Source organism: Nerophis lumbriciformis, linkage group LG21 (assembly GCF_033978685.3).
Source record: "Nerophis lumbriciformis linkage group LG21, RoL_Nlum_v2.1, whole genome shotgun sequence".
NCBI classification, from domain to species: Eukaryota; Metazoa; Chordata; class Actinopteri; order Syngnathiformes; family Syngnathidae; genus Nerophis; species Nerophis lumbriciformis.
The window spans coordinates 11,902,501-11,929,167 of record NC_084568.2 but is presented as its reverse complement, the minus strand read 5'-3'; the positions used below and the strand labels follow the sequence as shown (position 1 = coordinate 11,929,167).

At 39.4% G+C, this 26,667-nt stretch overlaps 1 protein-coding gene across 8 annotated transcripts in view; it reads right to left on the bottom strand.

Annotated features, from left to right (window-relative positions):
- The window catches only part of mag (myelin associated glycoprotein), a 58,907-nt gene that overhangs the window by 22,517 nt on the left and 9,723 nt on the right, over window positions 1–26,667 (bottom strand). For all 8 annotated transcript variants that reach the window (XM_061983042.2, XM_061983043.2, XM_061983041.2 and 5 more), the window contains exon 2: window positions 5,956–6,058. In XM_061983042.2, coding sequence (XP_061839026.1) covers window positions 5,956–5,974 — 19 coding nt within the window. In that variant the 5' untranslated portion in view covers window positions 5,975–6,058. The remainder of the gene's footprint in view (window positions 1–5,955; window positions 6,059–26,667) is intronic.

The following is a 26,667-nucleotide window of genomic DNA, read 5'->3' as shown; positions in this document are numbered from 1 at the left end:
CGAACGCCTCCCTAGGGAGGTGTTTAGGGCACGTCCGACCGGTAGGAGGCCACGGGGAAGACCCAGGACACGTTGGGAAGACTATATATCCCGGCTGGCCTGGGAACGCCTCGGGATCCCCCGGGAGGAGCTGGACGAAGTGGCTGGGGAGAGGGAAGTCTGGGCTTCCCTGCTTAGGCTGCTGCCCCCGCGACCCGACCTCGGATAAGCGGAAGAAGATGGATGGATGGATGGACTTTAGAATTTTGATGTTGATTTGAATTCATCAAATGGCTGACGTTGATTTGACTTAAGAGCCAACTGGTATCCTGAAGTACCGATCGTGTATTCCAAACCAAAATGCCGTTCGCCGGGTGGAATATGTTTGTCCTTTCTGCTATATTCGCCAGGTTAGAGTTCAACAAAAGCTTTTAAAAAAAACACACTTTTTAAAGAGCTGAGTCAGCACTTCCAACACATTTCCATGCGTTATTTCTGCACGCTCATTTCAACACGAGGCAAGTGACCCGAGACCACCATCGGTCAGAGTTTGGTGCAACGCAGTGTTGAGCTGATTGCATCCACACTCGACCAGAGGGCCCGCGCCGACGAGCGTCCAAGTCCACGAGAAGGCACGGCGTGCTCAGTGTGACGTCGCACGGCGAGCTAGTTTGTCAGTTTGCGTCAGCCCAGCCGAATGAAAGACGCTCAGTGTTGACGACACGCGTCAGCGTGTCAGCTCCGTGTGGGTGGACTCCTGACGCCGTGTGCTCAATGCACAAGTGGAACTACTACACGTCCATAACAATGTCAACTACTGTGGTCAAGTGAAAGTGCACGTAAAGAGAGCCGCCTTTCTACTTTCTCGACACGGAGCGTCGAGCGTGCATGTTTGCATGAGCTCCGAGGAGAGGATTTATGCGTCACGTTGGGGCAGCCGGCGTGTGCAGATGGCCAGCCTGAAGAGTGGATTGCAATGGCGAACTCATCTCAAGTGATATTAGTCAACACTCAATGCTTCAATCTCAGAAGTCATGCGGCTCAGGAGTGCATTAAGTTTCACTCATTATTATTATTATTATCACAAAAACAAACTACAATAAAATGTATATATATATACATATATATTAGAGATGCGCGGTTTGCGGGCACAACCGCGGAGTCCGCGGATTATCCGCGGATCGGGCGGATGAAATTTAAAAAAATTAGATTTTATCCGCGGGTCGGGTCGGGCGGTTGAAAAAAAAAAAAAAAAGATTTTAAATAGATTCAGGCGGGTGGCAGTTAAACCAATTCGGGAATATATATACATAGTTAAATGTTGTTACCCACATACGAAAAACGAGCAGGCACCGGCAGCATATGCCACAACAGAAGAAAGAAAAAAAAGAAGAGATGGACACTTTTACGGAGCGGAGAAGGGACGCCTCGCCGGGGTCCGGGACCGAGGCCCCTTCCCCCGAGAGGGCCCCACCGGGAGCCGTAGCTGAGGCGATCCGCGAGAAGGTCCCGACGCACGTCCAGGGTCACCACCGCGCCCACCGCACCGACACCCCGCCTCTTCCGCCTTCGCCGCGGCCGGCGTCACACGCAGCAGGTAAGCAGCTTACCTGCCCGCCACCCCCGTGGCCGGGGGCTCGTAACAGGGGTCACTCCGTGCGCTCCGCCCGCGCAGCTTACCTGCCCGCCACCCCCGTTGCCGGGGGCACGTAACAGGGGTCACTCCGCGCGCAGTGCGCTCACGAAAGGGGTGGGGCTCACCCTGGTTGATATAGACAAGGAGTGTGTAACAACCCACCTGCCGAATCAACTAGCCCTGAAAATGGATGGCGCTGGAGCGTCGGGACCATACCCGGCCGTCGCCGGCAGCGAGACGCGCTTGGAGGTGCGCTCAGCGCAGCTCCCATATGATTGCGCACTGGTGTGCGTCTGGGCTGTGACAGCGTGGCACGCGAATGTCTGTGCCGCATTGGATCAGTCTCCTTTCTTTAACAGGCAAAAGCTTTATAACCTCACTAATGCCTTGCATCGTCTATATTAGATATATAACAACGGGCGGGTGCGGGCGGATGCGGTTCTGATTAAATGTTAGGTCGGGTGGATGGCGGATGGTTGACGACTTTCTGATGCGGTTGCGGATGAAATAATTGCCTATCCGCGCATCTCTAATATATATACAGTCGCGATCAAAAGTTTACATACACTTGTAAAGAACATGATGTCATGGCTGTCTTGAGTTTCCAATCATTTCTACAACTCTTATTTTTTTGTGATAGAGTGATTGAGTCATGAAGTTTGGTTCTTTTATGAATTTTTTATGAATCTACTGAAAATGTGAGCAAATCTGCTGGGTCAAAAGTATACATACAGCAATGTTAATATTTGCTTACATGTCCCTTGGCAAGTTTCACTGCAATAAGGCACTTTTGGTAGCCATCCACAAGCTTCTGGTTAAATTTTTGACCACTCCTCTTGACAAAAATGTTGCAGTTCAGCTAAATTTGTTGGTTTTCTGACATGGACTTGTTTCTTCAGCATTGTCCACACTTTGGGGAGGCCATTCTAAAACCTTAATTCTAGCCCGATTTAGTCATTCCTTTACCACTTTTGACGTGTGTTTGGGGTCATTGTCCTGTTGGAACACCCAACTGTGCCCAAGACCCAACTTGCTGATGATTTTAGGTTGTCCTGAAGAATTTGGAGGTAATCCTCCTTTTTCATTGTCCCATTTACTCTCTGTAAAGCAACAACAATTGAGCTGTTTGGCCACAATACCCAGCAATATGTTTGGAGGAGAAAAGGTGCGGCCTTTAATCCCAGGAACACCATTCCTACCGTCAAGCATGGTAGTGGTAGTATTATGCTCTGGGTCTGTTTTGCTGCCAATACCACTGGAGCTTTAAATGGGACAATGAAAAAGGAGGATTACTTCCAAATTCTTCAGGACAACCTAAAATCATCAGCCCAGAGGTTGGGTCTTGGGCGCAGTTGGGTGTTCCAACAGGACAATGACCCCAAACACACGTCAAAAGTGGTAAAGGAATGGCTAAATCAGGCTAAAATGAAGGTTTTAGAATGGCCTTCCCAAAGTCCTGACTTAAACGTGTGGACAATGCTGAAGAAACAAGTCCATGTGAGAAAACCAACAAATTTAGTTGAACTGCACCAATTTTGTCAAGAGGAGTGGTCAACAATTCACCCAGAAGTTTGCCGGAAGCGTGTCAAAGAGTGTCAAAGATCCTCTATATGACAGGAGAGCTGGGGTGTTTTGAGGGCCACATGTCAAAGATCCTCTATATGACAGGAGAATTGGGGTGTTTTGAGGGCCAAGTGTCAAAGATCCTCTATATAACAGGAGAGTTTGGGGTGTTTTGAGGGCCAAATGTCAAAAATCCTCTATATGACAGGAGAGTTGGGGTGTTTTGAGGGCCACGTGTCAAAAATCCTCTATATGACAGGAGAGTTGGGGTGTTTTGAGGGCTAAGTGTCAAGGATCCTCTATATAACAGGAGAGCTGGGGTGTTTTGAGGGCCGAGTGTCAAAGATCCTCTATATGACAGGAGAGCTGGGGTGTTTTGAGGGCCAAGTGTCAAAGATCCTCTATATTGCATGAGAGCTGGGGTGTTTTGAGGGCTAAGTGTCAAAGATCCTCTATATAACAGGAGAGCTGGGGTGTTTTGAGGGCCAAGTGTCAAAGATCCTCTATATGACAGGAGTGCTGGGGTGTTTTGAGGGCCAAGTGTCAAAGATCCTCTATATGACAGGAGAGCTGGGGTGTTTTGAGGGCCAAGTGTCAAAGATCCTCTATATGACAGGAGAGCTGGGGTGTTTTGAGGGCCAAGTGTCAAAGATCCTCTATATGACAGGAGAGCTGGGGTGTTTTGAGGGCCGAGTGTCAAAGATCCTCTATATGACAGGAGAGCTGGGGTGTTTTGAGGGCCAAGTGTCAAAGATCCTCTATATTGCATGAGAGCTGGGGTGTTTTGAGGGCTAAGTGTCAAAGATCCTCTATATTGCATGAGAGCTGGGGTGTTTTGAGGGCTAAGTGTCAAAGATCCTCTATATAACAGGAGAGCTGGGGTGTTTTGAGGGCCAAGTGTCAAAGATCCTCTATATGACAGGAGTGCTGGGGTGTTTTGAGGGCCAAGTGTCAAAGATCCTCTATATGACAGGAGAGCTGGGGTGTTTTGAGGGCCAAGTGTCAAAGATCCTCTATATGACAGGAGAGCTGGGGTGTTTTGAGGGCCAAGTGTCAAAGATCCTCTATATGACAGGGGAGCTGGGGTGTTTTGAGGGCCAAGTGTCAAAGATCCTCTATATAACAGGAGAGCTGGGGTGTTTTGAGGGCCAAGTGTCAAGGATCCTCTATATAACAGGAGAGCTGGGGTGTTTTGAGGGCCAAGTGTCAAAGATCCTCTATATAACAGGAGAGTTGGGGTGTTTTGAGGGCCGAGTGTCAAAGATCCTCTATATGACAGGAGAGTTGGGGTGTTTTGAGGGCCAAGTGTCAAAGATACTCTATATGACAGGAGAGTTGGGGTGTTTTGAGGGCCAAATGTCAAAGATCCTCTATATGACAGGAGAGTTGGGGTGTTTTGAGGGCCAAGTGTCAAGGATCCTCTATATGACAGGAGAGTTGGGGTGTTTTGAGGGCCAAGTGTCAAAGATCCTCTATATTGCATGAGAGCTGGGGTGTTTTGAGGGCTAAGTGTCAAAGATCCTCTATATAACAGGAGAGCTGGGGTGTTTTGAGGGTCAAGTGTCAAAGATCCTCTATATGACAGGAGTGCTGGGGTGTTTTGAGGGCCAAGTGTCAAAGATCCTCTATATGACAGGAGAGCTGGGGTGTTTTGAGGGCCAAGTGTCAAAGATCCTCTATATGACAGGAGAGCTGGGGTGTTTTGAGGGCCAAGTGTCAAAGATCCTCTATATGACAGGGGAGCTGGGGTGTTTTGAGGGCCAAGTGTCAAAGATCCTCTATATAAAAGGAGAGCTGGGGTGTTTTGAGGGCCAAGTGTCAAGGATCCTCTATATAACAGGAGAGCTGGGGTGTTTTGAGGGCCAAGTGTCAAAGATCCTCTATATGACAGGAGAGCTGGGGTGTTTTGAGGGCCAAATGTCAAGGATCCTCTATATGACAGGAGAGCTGGGGTGTTTTGAGGGCCAAGTGTCAAAGATCCTCTATATGACAGGAGAGCTGGGGTGTTTTGAGGGCCAAGTGTCAAAGATCCTCTATATGACAGGAGAGCTGGGGTGTTTTGAGGGCCAAGTGTCAAAGATCCTCTATATGACAGGAGAGTTGGGGTGTTTTGAGGGCCACGTGTCAAAGATCCTCTATATGACAGGAGAGTTGGGGTGTTTTGAGGGCCACGTGTCAAAGATCCTCTATATGACAGGAGAGCTGGGGTGTTTTGAGGGCCAAGTGTCAAAGATCCTCTATATGACAGGAGAGTTGGGGTGTTTTGAGGGCCACGTGTCAAAGATCCTCTATATGATAGGAGAGCTGGGGTGTTTTGAGGGCCAAGTGTCAAAGATCCTCTATATGACAGGAGAGTTGGGGTGTTTTGAGGGCCACGTGTCAAAGATCCTCTATATGACAGGAGAGCTGGGGTGTTTTGAGGGCCAAGTGTCAAAGATCCTCTATATGACAGGAGAGTTGGGGTGTTTTGAGGGCCACGTGTCAAAGATCCTCTATATGACAGGAGAGCTGGGGTGTTTTGAGGGCCAAGTGTCAAAGATCCTCTATATGACAGGAGAGTTGGGGTGTTTTGAGGGCCACGTGTCAAAGATCCTCTATGTGTTGTTCTAAGTTGTGAGTCCTGACGTAAACCTCCATGTCATCGTTGTGACCACACTGATCGCAGCGATGTTTGCGTCAAGCGGGACAAAAGGCCGAGTAGGCCGAGCGCGTCCAGACGGGGGACGCGGACGCCGGCGCCCGTCTCATAATGGCCTCATTGACAAGTCACAACTTACGTGTGCACGCTTGCCTCATTCCAGCCTCGGCCCCAGAGTCCTGCTCCTCGCTCGCCCGCCTTCAAGTCTTTGCGTCTTCTTACACGCTCCGGGTGTTTGGGTTCTGCAGGAGAGAGGACAGGTAGTGGTCGTCATGGCAACATGCGGACCATAGTACGCAGCTTGTTTTTTGTCATATTAACATTTTAGCATTAGCCTAACAAACATTTGCCCCCTTTTCAATTCATCGGTGTAAAAACCTCACCACAAGCCACAGACTTCAAAGACGCCATGTGAGTTGTTGTAAAACACCTGTGTCAAACCCAAGGCTCGGGGGCCACATCTGGTCCGCCACGTCATTTTATTTGGCCCTCAAAAGCCTGAAAATAATGTTTCAATAAAAGTAGTTGATCTTTTTTAAAAGATCGAGAAACTGTTTCTATTGGGCAATGTACTCGTTTTTATGTTAATATATGTAAGTCACACACTTTCTGCTCCGCCGCTCCCAGTCTGTGGAACGCTCTCCCTGACCACCTGAGGGCACCACAGACTGTGGATACTTTTAAAAAAGGCTTAAAAACCCTTCTTTTAAAAAAAAAAAAAAGAGCCTTGTTTTAGATGTATGCATACTAGTTCTAGCTATTAGGCTGTTTGAGTTTTTAATTTTTATTATCTTTTTATTTATTTATTTTTTTAATACACTGTAGCACTTTGAGATTGTTTGCTTTTTACAAATAAAATCTATTATTATTATTATTATCATTTATTTTTTAATTGTGGTGTGTCACTGATGCTGTTATTTGTTATTATATTTATTTGTGTAACTTTGTTTTGCTGCCCTCTTGGCTAGTTCACACTTGAAAAAAAGACTTTAATGTCAATGAGTTTTTACCTGGTTAAATATAGGATATTGATCATTGTATATATGTGTGTATATGTATACATGTATATATATACATATATATACATACATATATATATAAATATATATATATATATATACATACATATATATATGTATATATATATATATATGTATATATACTGTATGTATATGTAAATACATATGTATATTTATATGTATATTTATATATATATATATATATATATATGTATATATAACGTATGTATATGTAAATATATATGTATATTTATATGTATATATATATATATATACACTGTATATGTATGTATATGTATATATGTATATGTATGTATATATGTATACGTATGTATATATATACTGTATATTAAAGTACCAATGATTGATTACTTAAAAAAAAAATACATGTGCTTTGTGGAATACCATCTTTTTTAAAACGTTAATATGATCTAATGATGCAACCAATATAAATAGAACAATTATACATTCAAACTATGTTTTGTTAAATATATATATATATATATATATATATATATATATATATATATATATATATATATATATATATATGCTTGACTTGTGATTTCAAAGCAATTGATCCATCAAATTCGACGCTGGGAAAAAAACCAATACATTTTATGGTAAAGTTGTAAAATGTATTTTTATTACAGCATTTTACTATAAATGGAATAAACAGTACCACTGAGTTGCCAGTTTTTTACTGTAAAAAAAACCAAACTGCGGTACTGTTTTTCCATTTACAGTAATACACCATTAAATGTACAGTTAAAACGAACTGGCTGCTCAATTGCCAGAAATTTAACGTAAAAAAGCATTTTCTATTTACGGTAAAAAAACAAAAAAACAATAACATTTTGTAAAATTATGACAACGGAGCTGCCTGTTTTTTACTGTAAAAAAAAACAGCAGTGCTGTTTTACCATTTACAGCAATATGAGGTAAAAAACAAAACAAAAAAACCCTGTAAATTTTATGGAACAATCTTTATGGAGCTGCCACTGTAAAATTTTAAGATTTTTTTTTTTTCTTTTTTTTTACATGGCACCTTAAAAAAATATGAAATTCAAATGCATTATTATCATGCACTGTTAGACGCGGCCCTTTGAGTCCTCCTCCCCTGTAGCTTTGTTTACGGACATGAAGAGACACATTCAATGTCTTTATTAACTTTATTAGTTACTAGTAACAACCTGCATTTAATAATAGCTTCTATTTTGTAACACGTCTTCTTAAAAAAGGAGAAATGCAACCTTAGGGAACAATTTATCTTTAAAGTATTTGTATGCACGTACAACACTTAAGACCTTTAATATGTCAGTATGTGGAATTGAATTATGGAATAAATGAATAAACAAAGTCCTGATAAGTGTTTACAAAGTACAAGGAAGGGGAATGCTGATAAAAAGTCTTGAGCCTGATTGATGAATACTCCATAATCTAATCAGTCAATCATGTCAAACATGTATTGACATTTTTTTTTTTTATTGTTGTGTTAAAGATTGAACAAGGAAGTGAACAATTGTGTTAGAAACTATTTCTAGCCATAAAAGAGGTCGGATTAAATAAACTCTGCTTCTCCCTACTCCTTTTCGGACGTGTTAGTATGCGAAAATGGAAAAACCTGATGTAAACATTGCAACTGTAACTTTTCATTACATTCATTATTGTTGTTCTTTTCTCTCAAGTTTTAAAACATGTCCGAAATAAACACAATACAAAAACAGCTAATACTTCTCTCCCTCGCAGACGTCACATGTCACTTGCCAACAGGCACCGCCTTTTAAAGTCACACACACACACACACACACACACACACACACACACACACACACACACACACACACACACACACACACACACACACACACACACACACACACACACACACACACACACACTCTGATCATAGAATAAAATAAAAAAATTGTGTGACGCTAAACACCCGAGGTGCAAAAGATGCATGGAGAACAATGTATACTACATATTCATTCTCTATTATTACTATGATTACTTGTCATTTTAAAAGTCAAATGTAGCATCCTCATGCTTACGTGGTTTTTGTTTTGATTTAAGAAAATCAGTACTGATAAAGTGTGTGGTTCACTTCATGTTGATGGTTTATAATGTTGTTTGTTGACATTGATTCAAGAGTCAGCGCTTTTGGAGCCAATTCGAAAATAAACACACAGGTCTGGCTATAAGAATAACAAATTGCATGTCTATTAAAATGTCCATGAACATATCCATGAATATCTCCATGAATATGTCCTTGAATATCTCCATTAATATGTCCATGAAAATATGCCCATGAATGTCCATGAATAAATCCATAAATATGTCTATTAAAATGCCCATGAATATGTCCATGAATATAGACATAAATATGTACATGAATACATCCATAAATATGACTATTGTCAATGAATATGTCCATGAATATGCCCATAAATAATTCCATGGATATGTCCATGAATTTGACCATGAATAAATCAATACGTCCATTAATGTCCATGAATATGTCAATCAATATGTCTATCAATTTATCCATGAATATGTCATTAATGTCCATGAATGTGTCAATAACATGTCAATCAATTTATCCATGAATATGTCTTTAATGTCCATGAATATATCAATAAATATGTCAATCAATTTGTCCATGAATACGTCATTAATGACCATGAATATGTCAATCAATATGTCAATGTATCCATGAATGTCCATGAATACATCAATAAATATGTCAATCAATTTGTCCATGAATATGTCAATTAATGTCCATGAATATGTACAATAATACAGTATGTCATAAATGTCCATAAATATATCCATTGTCCATGAATATGTCCATACATATGTACATGAATATATTCATAAATATGTCAATCAATTTGTCCATGAATATGTCCATTAATGTCCATGAATATGTACATTAATACAGTATGTCATTAATGTCCTTAAATATATCCATTTGTCCATAAATATGTACATGAATATATTCATAAATATGTCAATCAATTTGTCCATGAATATGTCATTGGCCATGAATATGTCCATGAATATGTCATTAATGTCCATGAATATGTACATTAATACAGTATGTCATTAATGTCCTTAAGTATATCCATTTGTCCATAAATATGTACATGAATATATTCATAAATATGTCAATCAATTTGTCCATAAATATGTCATTGGCCATGAATATGTCCATTAATGTCCATGAATATGTCCATTGATGTCCATGAATATGTCCATTAATGTCCATGAATATGTCTATGAATATGTCATTAATGTTCATGAATATGTACATTAATACAGTATGTCATTAATGTCCTTAAATATATCCATTTGTCCATAAATATGTACATGAATATATTCATAAATGTCAATAAATTAGTCCATGAATATGTAATTGTCCATGAGTATGTCCATTAATGTCCATGAATATGTCATTAATGTTCATGAATATGTACATTAATACAGTATGTCATTAATGTCTTTAAATATATCCATTTGTCCATAAATATGTACATGAATATATTCATAAATATGTCAATAAATGTGTCCATGAATATGTCCATTGATGTCCATGAATATGTCATTAATGTCCATGAATATGTACATTAATACAGTATGCCATTAATGTCCTTAAATATATCCATTTGTCCATAAATATGTACATGAATATATTCATAAATATGCCAATCAATTTGTCCATGAATATGTCATTAATGTCCATGAATATGTACATTAATACAGTATGTCATTAATGTAAATATATCCTCTATTTGTCCATGAATATCTCTGTGAATATGTCCATGAATTTAACCATAAATATGTCCATGATTATGTCCACAAATATTTCCATATGTCCATAGATATGTCTATTATTGTCCATGAATATGTCTGTTAATATCAATGAATATGTCCAATAATATGAATATTCCCATGAATATGTTCAAAAATATTTCCATGAATATGTCTATTGTTATCCATGAATATCTCCATTAATGTCATTGAATATGTCCATTAATGTCCATTAATGTGTCTTTGAATATGTCCATGAGTGGAATTGACAAAAAGACCCACTGTGACTTCCGGGCGTCCTTTAGGGGACTGACGAGCGCATGTGTGTGTAAAACGTTGGAAATAAATGTTTGCAACTAATTGTCCAGAAGTTGTAAAACTTTGAGTACATTTGCTTTCATGTACAGTGCATCCGGAAAGTATTCACTATTTGCACATTTTCTTATGTTGCAGCCTTATTCCAAAATGGAACACATTCAATTTTGACCTCTAAATTCTACACACAATACCCCATAATGACAATGTGATTTTTTTTAATATATTTTTTTATTTCGCAAATGTATTAAAAACAAAACGGTTGGATTAGATGTCTCTGTACATAGCTGTGTTCAGCTTTCCCTCTATCCTGACCAGTCTCCCAGTTCCTGCCGCTAATAAAAAGCATCCCCACAGCATGATGCTGCCACCGCCGTGCTTCACTGTAGGGATGGTATTGGTTTCCTCCAACAAACGTGAATGCCTGATGACAGGCATTCACGCCAAAGACTTCAATCTTGGTCTCAATCAGACCAGAGAGTTTAGTTTCTCACGGTCAGAGAGACTTTCAGGTGCATTTTGGCAAACTTTTTTTTTTACAAATAAATGGCTTCCATCTGGCCTGATTGGTAGATGGATGCAGAGATGGTTGTCCTTCTAGAACAGGGGTGTCAAACTGGTTTTCATTGAGGGCCACATCGCAGTGATGGTTGCCCTCAGAGGGCCGCGTTTAACAATGAGTAATATATAAGTATACATGTATATATATATATATATATAATACATTAACAATATATTTTTTTACATAAGCTGCAAAAAAATATTAAAATTTTACTCTCAAAACTCAGTCAGCAGAATTGTACAGTAAAAGCAGTTGTTTTTTACAGCATATAAAAAAATGGAATAAATGGAATGGCGAAACAATACCAGTTTTTAGCTGTAAAATTCAAGCAACAGTACCAAAGTTGATTTTACGGTAAAAAACTCAGTTGTTTTTAATTGTTGTTTTAATGGTTTTTTTTGTTAGTTTTTTAATGTTGTAGTGTCTTACTGTATATGGAAAAAAAAAAAGAGTACCAAAGTTGATTTTACGGTAAAAAAAAACTCAGTCGGCGGAATTTAACCGTAAAATCTATTGTCAATTTTACATCTACAATTTAATTGATAATTTGTTTTAAAATCACAAGTCAGGCAGATAATTAAGTACAACATTTTTATTTTAACAAAAAATATTTTTGGGATACATGATGCCCGTCACAGATTGTCCATAACGAACACCATGTTCAAGCATAAGGGTGTCCATATGTGCACTTGGCACCAGGACACACTAGGCCGCAGTTCCATGATCGACTTTGTAGTTGTGTCATCGGATTTGCGGCCTCATGTTTTGGACACTCGGGTGAAGAGAGGGGCGGAGCTTTCTACCGATCACCACTTGATGGTGAGTTGGCTGCGATGGTGGGGGACGATGCCGGACAGACCTGGCAGGCCCAAACGCATTGTGAGGGTTTGCTGGGAACGTCTGGCAGAGTCTCCTGTCAGAGAGAGTTTCAATTCCCACCTCCGGAAGAACTTTGAACATGTCACGAGGGAGGTGCTGGACATTGAGTCCGAATGGACCATGTTCCGCGCCTCTATTGTCGAGGCGGCTGATTGGAGCTGTGACCGCAAGGTAGTTGGTGCTTGTCGTGGCAGTAATCCTAGAACCCGTTGGTGGACACCGGCGGTGAGGGATGCCGTCAAGCTGAAGAAGGAGTCCTACCGGGTTCTTTTGGCTCATAGGACTCCTGAGGCAGCGGACAGGTACCGACAGGCCAAGCGGTGTGCGGCTTCAGCGGTTGCGGAGGCAAAAACTCGGACATGGGAGGAGTTCGGGGAAGCCATGGAAAACGACTTCCGGACGGCTTCGAAGCAATTCTGGACCACCATCCGCCGCCTCAGGAAGGGGAAGCAGTGCACTATCAACACCGTGTATGGTGAGGATGGTGTTCTGCTGACCTCGACTGCGGATGTTGTGGATCGGTGGAGGGAATACTTCGAAGACCTCCTCAATCCCACCAACACGTCTTCTTATGAGGAAGCAGTGCCTGGGGAGTCTGTGGTGGGCTCTCCTATTTCTGGGGCTGAGGTTGCTGAGGTAGTTAAAAAGCTCCTCGGTGGCAAGGCCCCAGGGGTAGATGAGATCCGCCCGGAGTTCCTTAAGGCTCTGGATGCTGTGGGGCTGTCTTGGTTGACAAGACTCTGCAGCATCGCGTGGACATCGGGGGCGGTACCTCTGGATTGGCAGACCGGGGTGGTGGTTCCTCTCTTTAAGAAGGGGAACCGGAGGGTGTGCTCTAACTATCGTGGGATCACACTCCTCAGCCTTCCCGGTAAGGTCTATTCAGGTGTACTGGAGAGGAGGCTACGCCGGATAGTCGAACCTCGGATTCAGGAGGAACAGTGTGGTTTTCGTCCTGGTCGTGGAACTGTGGACCAGCTCTATACTCTCGGCAGGGTCCTTGAGGGTGCATGGGAGTTTGCCCAACCAGTCTACATGTGTTTTGTGGACTTGGAGAAGGCATTCGACCGTGTCCCTCGGGAAGTCCTGTGGGGAGTGCTCAGAGAGTATGGGGTATCGGACTGTCTGATTGTGGCAGTCCGCTCCCTGTATGCTCAGTGCCAGAGCTTGGTCCGCATTGCCGGCAGTAAGTCGGACACGTTTCCAGTGAGGGTTGGACTCCGCCAAGGCTGCCCTTTGTCACCGATTCTGTTCATAACTTTTATGGACAGAATTTCTAGGCGCAGTCAAGGCGTTGAGGGGATCTGGTTTGGTGGCTGCAGGATTAGGTCTCTGCTTTTTGCAGATGATGTGGTCCTGTTGGCTTCATCTGGCCAGGATCTTCAGCTCTCACTGGATCGGTTCGCAGCAGAGTGTGAAACGACTGGGATGAGAATCAGCACCTCCAAGTCCGAGTCCATGGTTCTTGCTCGGAAAAGGGTGGAGTGCCATCTCCGGGTTGGGGAGGAGATCTTGCCCCAAGTGGAGGAGTTCAAGTACCTCGGAGTCTTGTTCACGAGTGAGGGAAGAGTGGATCGTGAGATCGACAGGCGGATCGGTGCGGCGTCTTCAGTAATGTGGACGCTGTATCGATCCGTTGTGGTGAAGAAGGAGCTGAGCCGGAAGGCAAAGCTCTCGATTTACCGGTCGATCTACGTTCCCATCCTCACCTATGGTCATGAGCTTTGGGTTATGACCGAAAGGACAAGATCACGGGTACAAGCGGCCGAAATGAGTTTCCTCCGCCGGGTGGCGGGGCTCTCCCTTAGAGATAGGGTGAGAAGCTCTGCCATCCGGGGGGAGCTCAAAGTAAAGCCGCTGCTCCTCCACATCGAGAGGAGCCAGATGAGGTGGTTCGGGCATCTGGTCAGGATGCCACCCGAACGCCTCCCTAGGGAGGTGTTTAGGGCACGTCCGACCGGTAGGAGGCCACGGGGAAGACCCAGGACACGTTGGGAAGACTATGTCTCCCGGCTGGCCTGGGAACGCCTCGGGGTCCCACAGGAAGAGCTGGACGAAGTGGCTGGGGAGAGGGAAGTCTGGGCTTCCCTGCTTAGGCTGCTGCCCCCGCGACCCGACCTCGGATAGGCGGAAGAAGATGGATGGATGATGCAATATTTTGATTTTTTTTCATTGAATTTTAAAGGATATGCAATTGCATGCAGTACATGATTTTTGATGTCAAAAGGGAAATTACAAATGTATTTAGTAAGAAGAGATGAAGCATTTTATTAACGTATATTATTTCCAGGCTTTCGCGGGGCCACATAAAATAATGTGGCGGGCCAGATTTGGCCCCCGAACCTTGAGTTTGACACCTGTGTTCTAGAAGGTTCTCCACTCCCCACAGAGGAATGGTGTAGTTTAGTATATATTGAGCAAAGGCTGCGAATGTCCATCCATCCATCAATTTTCTACCGCGTGTTCCTCTCGGGTATTTTTTGACTTTTAATACATAAAACTTTGTAACGTGTCATCAAAGAGTAAAAATGCATTTCTTTCAATATGCATCATAACAAAAAGGGTAATATTTAAAAAATGGATAGCTGTTGATAGCCCAATTCATACTGACAGGTACACACAAGCTATGTAGGTGATATCAGTAGAAACAACTGCATTTAGTTTGGATAATAATGAGTCATATATTGGAATATGGGATTCATTATTTAAAATAGTTTTAACTATTAAATGAACCAAAAATATGACTTATTTTATCTTTGTGGAAAATATTGGACACAATGTGTTTTTATTTTTTTTTATAAATGGCTGTAATGATAATGTAAATGAGGGCTTTCTAATCACTGCTATGTTGGAATTGTTATTAATATGAATACTGTCAGGTTCAAACACTGATGACATCTATTAAACAAGACAAGAGGCAAGGAATTAAACAGAGACTGAATTAAATTTGGCTCAATTGAGGAGAGACATCTGGGCTGTATTCTTGCACAGTCTCCATCACGCTCTGGCGAAAGATTGTACGCCTTCTCTTTTATTTGGACTTTTTCTGATTACATGGCAACAGCTGTTTCTAAGGTACGGGGGTCGTAAACAGCCATCGCCTTTGGTTACAGAACAGTTCACAGAAAAGGTCGTAAAACAGTTCAAAGAAGCGGTGCCTGGAGGGAAGTCTGGTCCTGCTTCCCCTTTGCTTTGTAGATATGGGGTCAAGACAATATATTTCTGTTGATTACAATACATGAAAGAAACAGAACACCTTCATGTTGCTTCCCATCCTACACAGTGGAGTTTTACAAGCCTTCTGCTTTGTAGGATTAAAGACAGCTTTTGTCTGCTCGCCGGGAACTCATTGAAACACAAAGTTTTGTGATAACTTAGATACAATTATTCTGAAAATACTGTTGTATTATATATTAATTTTTGTTTGACGGCTTTGTGGATTGTTTTGTGTCATATTCGTGTGTCCTCTCAATTACTCTGTTTATTGCTATTCTGAATGTTACTGGGCCGGGTTTGGTTTTGGAATTGGAATTGCATTGGTGTGGTTTTGTATTGTTTTGTTGGATTGATTAATAAAAATAAATAAATAAATAAAAATAAAAAATAACTGTTCAAATTGTTATTATGGGGTATTGTTTGTAGAATTTTGAGGACAAAAAATAGAATCATTTGGAATAAGGCTGTAACATACCAAAATGTGACAAAAGTGAATCGCTGCGCCGTAGGGCCACCGTGCAGAACACAACCCCTAGGGGGCGCCACGGTTGAAGCCAAGCCAGACAAAGGCTGAAGATGTGTTGCTATGATATGCTGCTATATGCCGCTATGAATGCCGCCACTGTGTCAACAATGGATCGTTAACAACGGACACGCACCCCCGTGGGCCGCCAGCTATGTGAGCCTCCTCTTCGTGGCGCTCCTTTGTCCTCACTCACGCTCAGACAGAAGAAGAAGAGGAGCCAAGAAGAACATTGACATTGTGAAGGGTCTTTAAAAAAAAAAAAAGTGGGGGTTCGCATGTCAATGAGGACTTTGTGGCGTGCTCGTTGTGAGCGGACCCACTCCCACGGAACACGCGTGCTCACAGTCGCCACTCTGACGCATGCTAACCCCCCCCCAAAAAACCCTCTGAGGAGCAGATGGTCTTTAAAGCCTGACCACTCCACGGTGCCCTTCTACACACACACACACATTCTTGTATTTCTTACCTTCTTGAGACCTGTCTACCTCTTTAAGGACCACTCTTTCAAGATATATAAAGTTGTGTATTTACAACATTAATAATATATACATACTAGAGATGCGCGGATAGGCAATTTATTTCATCCGCAACCGCGTCAGAAAGTCGTCAACCATCCGCCATCCACCCGATGTAACGTTTGATCAGAACTGCACCCGCCCGCCATCCGCCCGATCTAATATAGATGATGCAAGGCATTAGTGAGCCTGCCAACTACTCCGGTTTTCCCGTAATTCGTACGGTTTTCATCAACCTATTCCGGGTTTTTCATTAATTAAAAAAAAAAAAAAGGGTGAAAACTACGCGAATTGCACCTTGTGCAGACAAGATTTTTCGATCGGACACGGAGGAATTAGGGATGTAAAAGACCACGTTGGGACAAAAAAACACAAGTCTAATGCCGTTGCTAGCGATACAAGTGGAAAACTTTCAATGTTTTTCGTCGCCCAAACAGATTCTTTGGATGTGAGTTTTATTTACGGAGGCAATAATTGAGCATGGACTTCCAATCGCACTGGCTGATCACATGGGACAGTTAAATGTTTGTCATGCAACCTTTAAAAATCATTACGCGGTGATCGCGGTCCCAAAAATAAACTTTTCTTGCATGATAATGTCCAGAAAAATTCGCTTTATATTACTATAGAGTCCTTTTAACGAATGAGTTTGATGGTTTATCACAAACCTTAAATGAAAAAAGTCCTTTGTTCTCCTGCACCGCATGCGCTTTGGCCTTGCTTCGTGTTTGGTGCGCAAGCTTTATAACCTCACTGAGGTTATAAAGCTTTTGCCTGTTAAAGAAAGGAGACTGATCCAACGCAGCACAGACTTTCGCGTGCCACGCTGTCACGACCCAGACGCACACCAGTGCGCAATCATATGGGAGCCGCGCTGAGCGCACCTCCAAGCGCGTCTCGCTGCCGGCGACGGCCGGGTATATGGGCCCGACGCTCCAGCGCCATCCATTTTCAGGGCTAGTTGATTCGGCAGGTGGGTTGTTACACACTCCTTAGCGGGTTCCGACTTGCATGGCCACCGTCCTGCTCTCTATATCAACCAGGGTGAGCCCCACCCCTTTCGTGAGCGCACTGCGCGCGGAGTGACCCCTGTTACGCGCCCCCGGCAACAGGGGTGGCGGGCAGGTAAGCTGCGCGGGCGGAGCGCGCGGAGTGACCCCTGTTACGAGCCCCCGGCCACGGGGGTGGCGGGCAGGTAAGCTGCTTACCTGCTGCGCGTGACGCCGGCCGCGGCGAAGGCGGACGAGGCGGGGTGTCGGTGCAGTGGGCGCGGTAGTGACCCTGGACGTGCGTCGGGCCCTTCTCGCGGATCGCCTCAGCTACGGCTCCCGGTGGGGCCCTCTCGGGGGAAGGGGCCTCGGTCCCGGACCCCGGCGAGGCGTCCCTTCTCCGCTCTGTAAAAGTGTCCATCTCTTTTCTTTTTTTTTCTTCTGTTGTGGCATATGCAGCAGGTGCCTGCTCGTTTTTCGTATGTGGGTAACAACATTTAACTATGTATATATATTTCCGAATTGGTTTAACTGCCACCCGCAAAAAAAAAAAAAAAAAAAAAAATATATCTAATTAATCCACCCGACCCGACCCGCGCGCGGATAAAATCTTATTTTTTTTAATTTCATCCGCCCGATCCGCGGATAATCCGCGGACTCCGCGGTTGTGTCCGCAAACCGCGCATCTCTAATACATACTATGCAAATCCAAAAGAGATAATCTTTTAGTAAAAACAATTTTTTATTTTTTTGTTTGTTTGTCATTGTTCTTTAATCTTCATTATTTACTTCACGTTATTACACTATGTCTCTATATACATTTTTGTATTAATTTTGGCCAGAGGGGGCACATTTCAATTTCTTACACACACTTGTTATTACATATGTTAGCCAGAGGGGGATCACTTTTAAAAGTGACACAGTCAATTTGGAAAAAATCCCTCCTTTTTGGGACCACCCTAATTTAGATAGATTTCACCACCAGGGGTGCTAATGAGACATTCTCTATTAGATGCAATGGTTTTCCGTATTGGGACCATGATTTATGTCCTAACTTGGGAAGTCCTTCTTTGTCATATATGGCTTCCTTTGCACCTGTCAATGTTAACTTTTGTATGCACACTAGATCAACAAAAAATCCTGACTTTGGAGCAATGTTCACATACTCTAGTATTTGGCTCTTTATTAGACGCAATGGTTTTTCTGTATTGGGACCATGATTTATGTCCTAACTTGTTCACCGCTCCTCATATGGAAGGTACTTTTCCTTGTTGATGTCTCAAGAAGGGTAGAAATACAAGAACACGTAAACACACACACGTAAACACTCGTACACTTGGAATATTAGTACACATGGTGGAATATTACACAAGAAATATTAATACACATGGAAAATTATACTAGTACATATGAAATATACTAGTACTTATGGAATATTATACTATTACACATGGAAAACTTACACTAGTAAACATAAAATAGTATACTAGTACTGATGGAATATTATACTAGTACACATGGAACATTATACTAGTACACATGGAAAATGATACTAGTAAACATGAAATGTTATACTAGTACACATGGAACATTATACTATTACACATGGAATATTATACTAGTATGTACATGTACAATAGTATTCCAGTAAATATAGAATAGTATACTAGTACACAGGGAAAATTATAATAGTAAACATTAAATATTATATTAGTACTTATGGAATATTATACTAGTACACATGGAATATTATACCAGTACACATGGAATATTAGTACACATGGAATATTATACAAGTACACATGGAATTTTATACTAGTACACATGGAAAATGATACTAGTAAACATTAGATATTATACTAGTACTTATGGAATAGTATACTAATACACATGGATTATTATACTAGTACATACATATACAATAGTATACTAGTAAATACAGAATATTATACTAGTACACATGGAAAATTATACTAGTAAACATGAAATATATTAGTACTTATGGAATGTTATACTAGTACACATGGAATATTACACTAGTACACATGGAATATTATACTAGTACATACATGTACAATAGTATTCCAGTAAATATAGAATATTATACTAGTACACATGGAAAATTATACTAGTAAACATGAAATATATTAGTACTTATGGAATGTTATACTAGTACACATGGAATATTATACGAGTACACATGGAATATTATACTAGTACATACATGTACAATAGTATTCCAGTAAATATAGAATATTATACTAGTACACACGGAAAATTATACTAGTAAACATGAAATATTATATTAGTACTTATGGAATATTATACTAATACACATGGAATATTAGTACACATGGAATATTATACTAGTACACATGGAAAAGTATACTAGTAAACATGGATTATACTAGTACACATGGAATATTGTACTAGTACACATGAAATATTAGACTAGTACGTATGTAATATTATACCAGTACACATGGAATATTATACTAGTACATACATATACAATATTATACTAGTAAATACAGAATATTATACTAGTACATATGGAAAATTATATTAGTAAACATGAAATATTATATTAGATTCATGGAATATTATACTAGTACATATGGAATATTATACTAGTACACGTGGAAGATTATACTAGTACACATGGAAAATTATACTAGTACACATGAAATATTATACTAGTACACATGGAATATTATACTACTACAGATGGAATATTATACTAGTACACGTGGAAGATTATACTAGTACACATGGAAAATTATACTAGTACACATGAAATATACTAGTACACAGAATATTATACTAGTACACATGGAATATTATATTAACACACATGGAAAAATTACACTAGTAAACATGAAATATACTAGTACTTATGGAATATTATACTAGTACACATGGAATATTATACTAGTACATACATATACAATAGTATACCAGTAAATATAAAATATTGTTCTAGTACACACGGAAAATTATACTAGTAAACTTTAAATATTATATTAGTACTTATGGAATATTATACGAGTACACATGGATTATTAGTACAGATAGAATATTATAGAAATACACATGGAATATTATACTAGTACACACGGAAAATTATACTAGTAAACATGAAATATTATATTAATACACATGGGCAAATTACACTAGTAAACATGAAATATACTAGTACTTATGGAATATTATACTAGTACACATGGAATATTATACTAGTGCATACATATACAATAGTATACCAGTAAATATAAAATATTGTACTAGTACACACAGAAAATTATACTAGTAAACATGAAATATTATATTAGCACTTACGGAATATTATACTAGTAGACATGGAATATTATACTAGTACAAACATATGCAATAGTATACGAGTAAATATAGAATATTATAATCGTACACACGGAAAATTATACTAGTAAACATGAAATATTATACTAGTACTTATGGACTATTATACTAGTACACATGGAATATTATACTAGTACATACATATACAATAGTATACTAGTAAATATAGAATATTATACTAGTAAATGTGAAATATCATACTAGTACATACATATACAATAGTTATACTCCTACGTGTATAAATTATATTAGTACATATATACAATATTATACTAGTACAGTGGTTCTCAAAAGTCTTTCACCTAGTATCACCTCAGAAAACACTTGGCTGTCCAAGTACCACCATAATGACCAACATTAAAATACAGTTGCGTAGTAGGCTGAAGTATTCATTAAAAACAAGGCAGAGGTTTTTTTTCTAACAAGTATATTTAATATTCTTGGCCACTGTAACACTGTACTTGAATAATGAATCAAATATTTGCCCTACCACTTGATGGAGCCCACATACCACAGTTAGAAAATCACTGTACTAATACATAGAATTAGAATATTATATATATTTGGGTATCACATTCTGTTAAAAAAAATTGCTGTATATATATATATATATATATATATATATATATATATATATATATATATATACATACTGTATGTACAAAACACAAAACCAGTGAAGTTGGCGCGTTGTGTAAATGGTAAATAAAAACAGAATACAATGATTTACTAATCCTTTTCAACCTATATTCAATTAAATAGACTGAAAAGACAAGATACTTAACGTTCGAACTGGAAAACTTAATTTTTTGCAATTATTAGCTCATTTGGAATTTGATGCATGCAACATGTTTCAAAAAAGCTGGCACAAGTGGCAAAAAAGACTGAGAAAGTTGAGTAATGCTCATCAAACACTTATTTGGAACATCCCACAGGTGAACAGGCTAATTGGGAACAGGTGGGTGCCATGATTGGGTATAAAAGCAGCTTCCATGAAATGCTCAGTCATTCACAAACCAGGATGGGGTGAGGGTCACCACTTTGTGAACAAATGCGTGAGCAAATTGTTTAGGAACAACGTTTCTCAACCAGCTATTGCAAGGAATTTAGGGATTTCACCATCTACGGTCCGTAATATCCTCAAAAAGTTCAGAGAATCTGTAGAAATCACTGCACGTAAGTGATGATATTACGGACCTTTGATCCCTCAGGCGGTACTGCATCAAAAAATGACATCAGTGTGTAAAGGATATCACCACATGGTCTCAGGAACACTTCAGAAAACCACTGTCAGTAACTACAGTTTGTCGCTACATCTGTAAGTGCAAGTTAAAACTCTACTATGCAAAGCCAAAGCCATTTATCAACAACACCCAGAAACGTCGTCGGCTTCGCAGGGCCCGAGTTCATCTAAGATGGACTGATGCAAAGTGGAAAAGTGTTCTGTGGTCTGACGAGTCCACATTTCAAATTGTTTTTGGAAACTGTGGACGTTGTGTCCTCCGGAACAAAGAGGAAAAGAACCATCCTGATTGTTATAGGCGCAAAGTGTAAAAGCCAGCATCTGTGATGGTATGGGGGTGTATTATTGCCCAAGACATGGGTTACTTACACATCTGTGAAGGCACCATTAATGCTGAAAGGTACATACAGGTTTTGGAGCAACATATGTTGCCATGCAAGCAACGTTATCATGGACGCCCCTGCTTATTTCAGCAAGACAATGCCAAGCCACGTGTTACAACACCGTGGCTTCATAGTAAAAGAGTGCGAGTACTAGACTGGCCTGCCTGTAGTCCAGACCTGTCTCCCATTGAAAATGTGTGCCGCATTATGTAGCCTAAAATACGACAACAGAGACACCGGACTGTTGAACAACTTAAGCTGTACATCAAGCAAGAATGGGAAAGAATTCCACCTGAGAAGCTTCAAAAATTGGTCTCCTCAGTTCCCAAACGTTTACTGGGTGTTGTTAAAAGGAAAGGCCATGTAACACAGTGGTAAAAATGCCCCTGTGCCAACTTTTTTGCAATGTTGCCATTAAATTCTAAGTTAATCATTTTTTGCAAAACAAAATTAAGTTTCTCAGTTTGAACATTAAATATCTTGTCTTTGCAGTCTAATCAATTGAATAGAAGTTGAAAAGGATTTGCAAATCATTGTATTCTGTTTTTATTTACGATTTACACAACATGTGTCAACTTCACTGGTTTTGGATTTTATAGAAAAGCATCCTCCGCAGTGAATAATTGTTTTTGGGTTACACATTCTGTAAAAAAAAAAATTGCCATGTGCGTATATGTATGTACATACTGTACTGTGTGTTTATATACATATCATATATATATATATGTCATATATATATACACACACACACACACACACACACACACACACACCGGTATACATCATATATATACAGTACATACATATATATATATACACAGTATATATATATATATATATATATATACACACACATCCATCCATCCGTTTTTACCGCTTGTCCCTATTTATATATATACACACATAGACTGTACACACACACACACATGTATATATACATACATACATATTTACACACACATACATATACATATATATATATACATACATACATAGACATATATGTACATATATAGAAATATATATACATACATACACACATATATACATACATATATTCATATATATATATACACACACATATGTACATACACACATGTATATTTATATATACACATACATATATACATACCTACATACATATATATCCATACATATATACGTACACACACACACACATATATATATATATATATATATATATATATATATATATATATATATATATATATATATATATATATATATATATACATAAGTATATATCCATACATAAGTATGGATAAATACTTATGTTTAAGTTCTCCAATGTGTCTTTTTTTTATGTCGCACCGAGCACAGCTGGGGAAATGTTGTTTGGTTTATGAACAGCTTGCACAGACGTCCCCTCGGTGTTCTTTTATTGACTAGAAGATAAGCTCGTGTGCTGCCAAACTCCACAAATAGATTGCATATCCCAGTAAAACATGTGTGTTTTACCAAAGAGTGAAGCGGAGAGCTTCATTTGGCTGAAGAAGACAAGACAGTGCTATCTATCCCTCCATCCACCCCTCTATCTATCTGGCAGGCTGAGGGACTTTGGCAGTCCTCCTCCCAGTGGGCAGATGGCGAGACCACAGGCCTCCTCCCACATTCGGGAGCTTGGACTTCCGCTGGGAGCTGAAGGTGGGCACCAAAAGTAAAGATGGCGCCAAGCCGTCCTCCCAAAGACCGAGGGACAGTTTGATCAAAAATGCTTTCCTGTACTAATAACCTGTTTGGCTTTTTCTTTGCGACACTTATCCAAAAGAAGGGAGTATCCGAATATATATATATATATATATACACATACATACATACATGTGTATATATATATATATATATTATATATATACATACATACATATATACTGTATATATATACAAACACACGCATGTATAGACATATGTATGTATACACACACACACACACACACACACACACACACACACACACACACACACACACACACATATATGAATACAAATTTTTACACACATACACACACACATATATACAAATATGTATACAAACATACATACACACACATATGTAAATATACATATATATATATATACATATATATATATATATACATACATACATACATGATGTCGCTGTAAACGTTGTTTTCTCCTCTCAGTGGTCAGACCACTGAGAGACCATATATATATATATATATATATATATATATATATATACACACACACACACACACACATATATATACACAGTATATAGCTTATACATATGTGTACATATTATATTAATACAATGATTATATAATTAATATAATTGGATAATAAGAGTATGTAAAAGTTTGACTCCTACTTTGTTTACTTCCGTGACAACCTCCTTAAAGTTTTATAATCAATCAGAAATATCAAGCAGCTAAAATGTGCCTAACATGGAATAAGTGTGGAGAGAGGGTTTTGCATTTTTCCCATCAGGCATTGTAACGGATTTAAATGGGACTCATTTTGAATTTCTTATGGTGCATGGACGTTGTTAATAAAATCCACAAAGTTCAGTGAGCAGGTTGTGTTGTGTGACCATAACTGTTGACATTTTGTGTTGGTTGGATTTTTATTTTTATTTTTTTGCACCATGACTAGGGAAGGTTGTTTGCATTGGGTCATGAAAGTAATGCTGCATATGTCCTCTGGGAAAGGTTACTGACCACTACTTGGTGGCATAATAGCAGCATCAAAATTGCCAGACCAATATCTTCCTATTAGTAACATTCTTTATTAAATTCATGAGTTTTCACGGGTCAGATTGAAGACCTTTTCAGGACATTTTTGCTGTTCTGGGCCATTATTTTCCAAGGTAGATCAACGTCAAGGTGGACTTTTCTTTCAATAGCACAATTTTATAAACAGACTACTTCCCTAAAGTGCTGTACAGATTAAAATAGAGAGGTAAAAGATTAAAAATAATAATAATCGCAATAAATACAGAATATTATGTGCATAAAACGCAGTTCAAATGCATACCAATAAAGCAAAATAACCCCAAGAGGTAAAAGATTAAAAATAATAAAAATTGCAATAAGTACAGAACATTCCATATGTAAAACACAGTAAACATAAAAATATCAATACATTTGTCCAGCCCAGTTTGTGTGAAAGGCCGATGTAATTAAGTGAGTTTTTTTAAAGAAAATTTAAAAGTATCGAGAGACCAAATATGTTCATATTAATTTTTAAACCTAAGCCTTTTAAACACACGATGTCACAGTTTTCAATTTGTTTACATTTGCGTAACATGAGCCTTCAAAAAGGTCCAAATCTAAAAAAAATAAAATAAATCAATAACGTTTGATGTTTTTGTTTAGGACTAAAAATATGAATATAAAATACAAAATATAAAAATATAAATCTGGGAAATACTGTCCAAAAACCCCAGTAGATCCTGTAGCAGAAGACAAATGAGAGAGAGAACAGATGCTAAAAGTGATTGCTGCCTGTTTGGGAAAAGATCCAGTTCATTTTCATCGATTTTTAGATTGATTACACGAGCCCCTTCAGAAAATTATGGGATGTACGTGATTTGCAGGACTGAACATGTTGGCCTCACAAAAGGGAGTTAACTTCTTTTTACACTTGTATGGCAGTGAGGGGAGTTAAATGTTGATTTTAAAGTAAAAATCACTTAACAAAAAGGTTTTTTTAATAAAAATACAAATCCCCAACAAAAAGATGAAAACAAAATAAAACTTGCATAAAGCGGAAATGCATCTTTTTGTGGAAGTGTTTTGCAAAAGTCAGTTTGAGCCAAACAATCATCTATTTCCCGCGGAATAAGTTGTTATGCAGTATCGTATTTATTCTTTTTATTTCCTGATATCATTAAAAACAAAAAATTATGTGTTTTTTTTTATCAGCCAGCTAACTTATTTGGAAAGTTGAGAAGTAAGAAAACATGCATCCAAACATTCCACCTGTCAATCAAAGATGTTACCATGGTTAGCCGTCAATCAATTATGTTACCA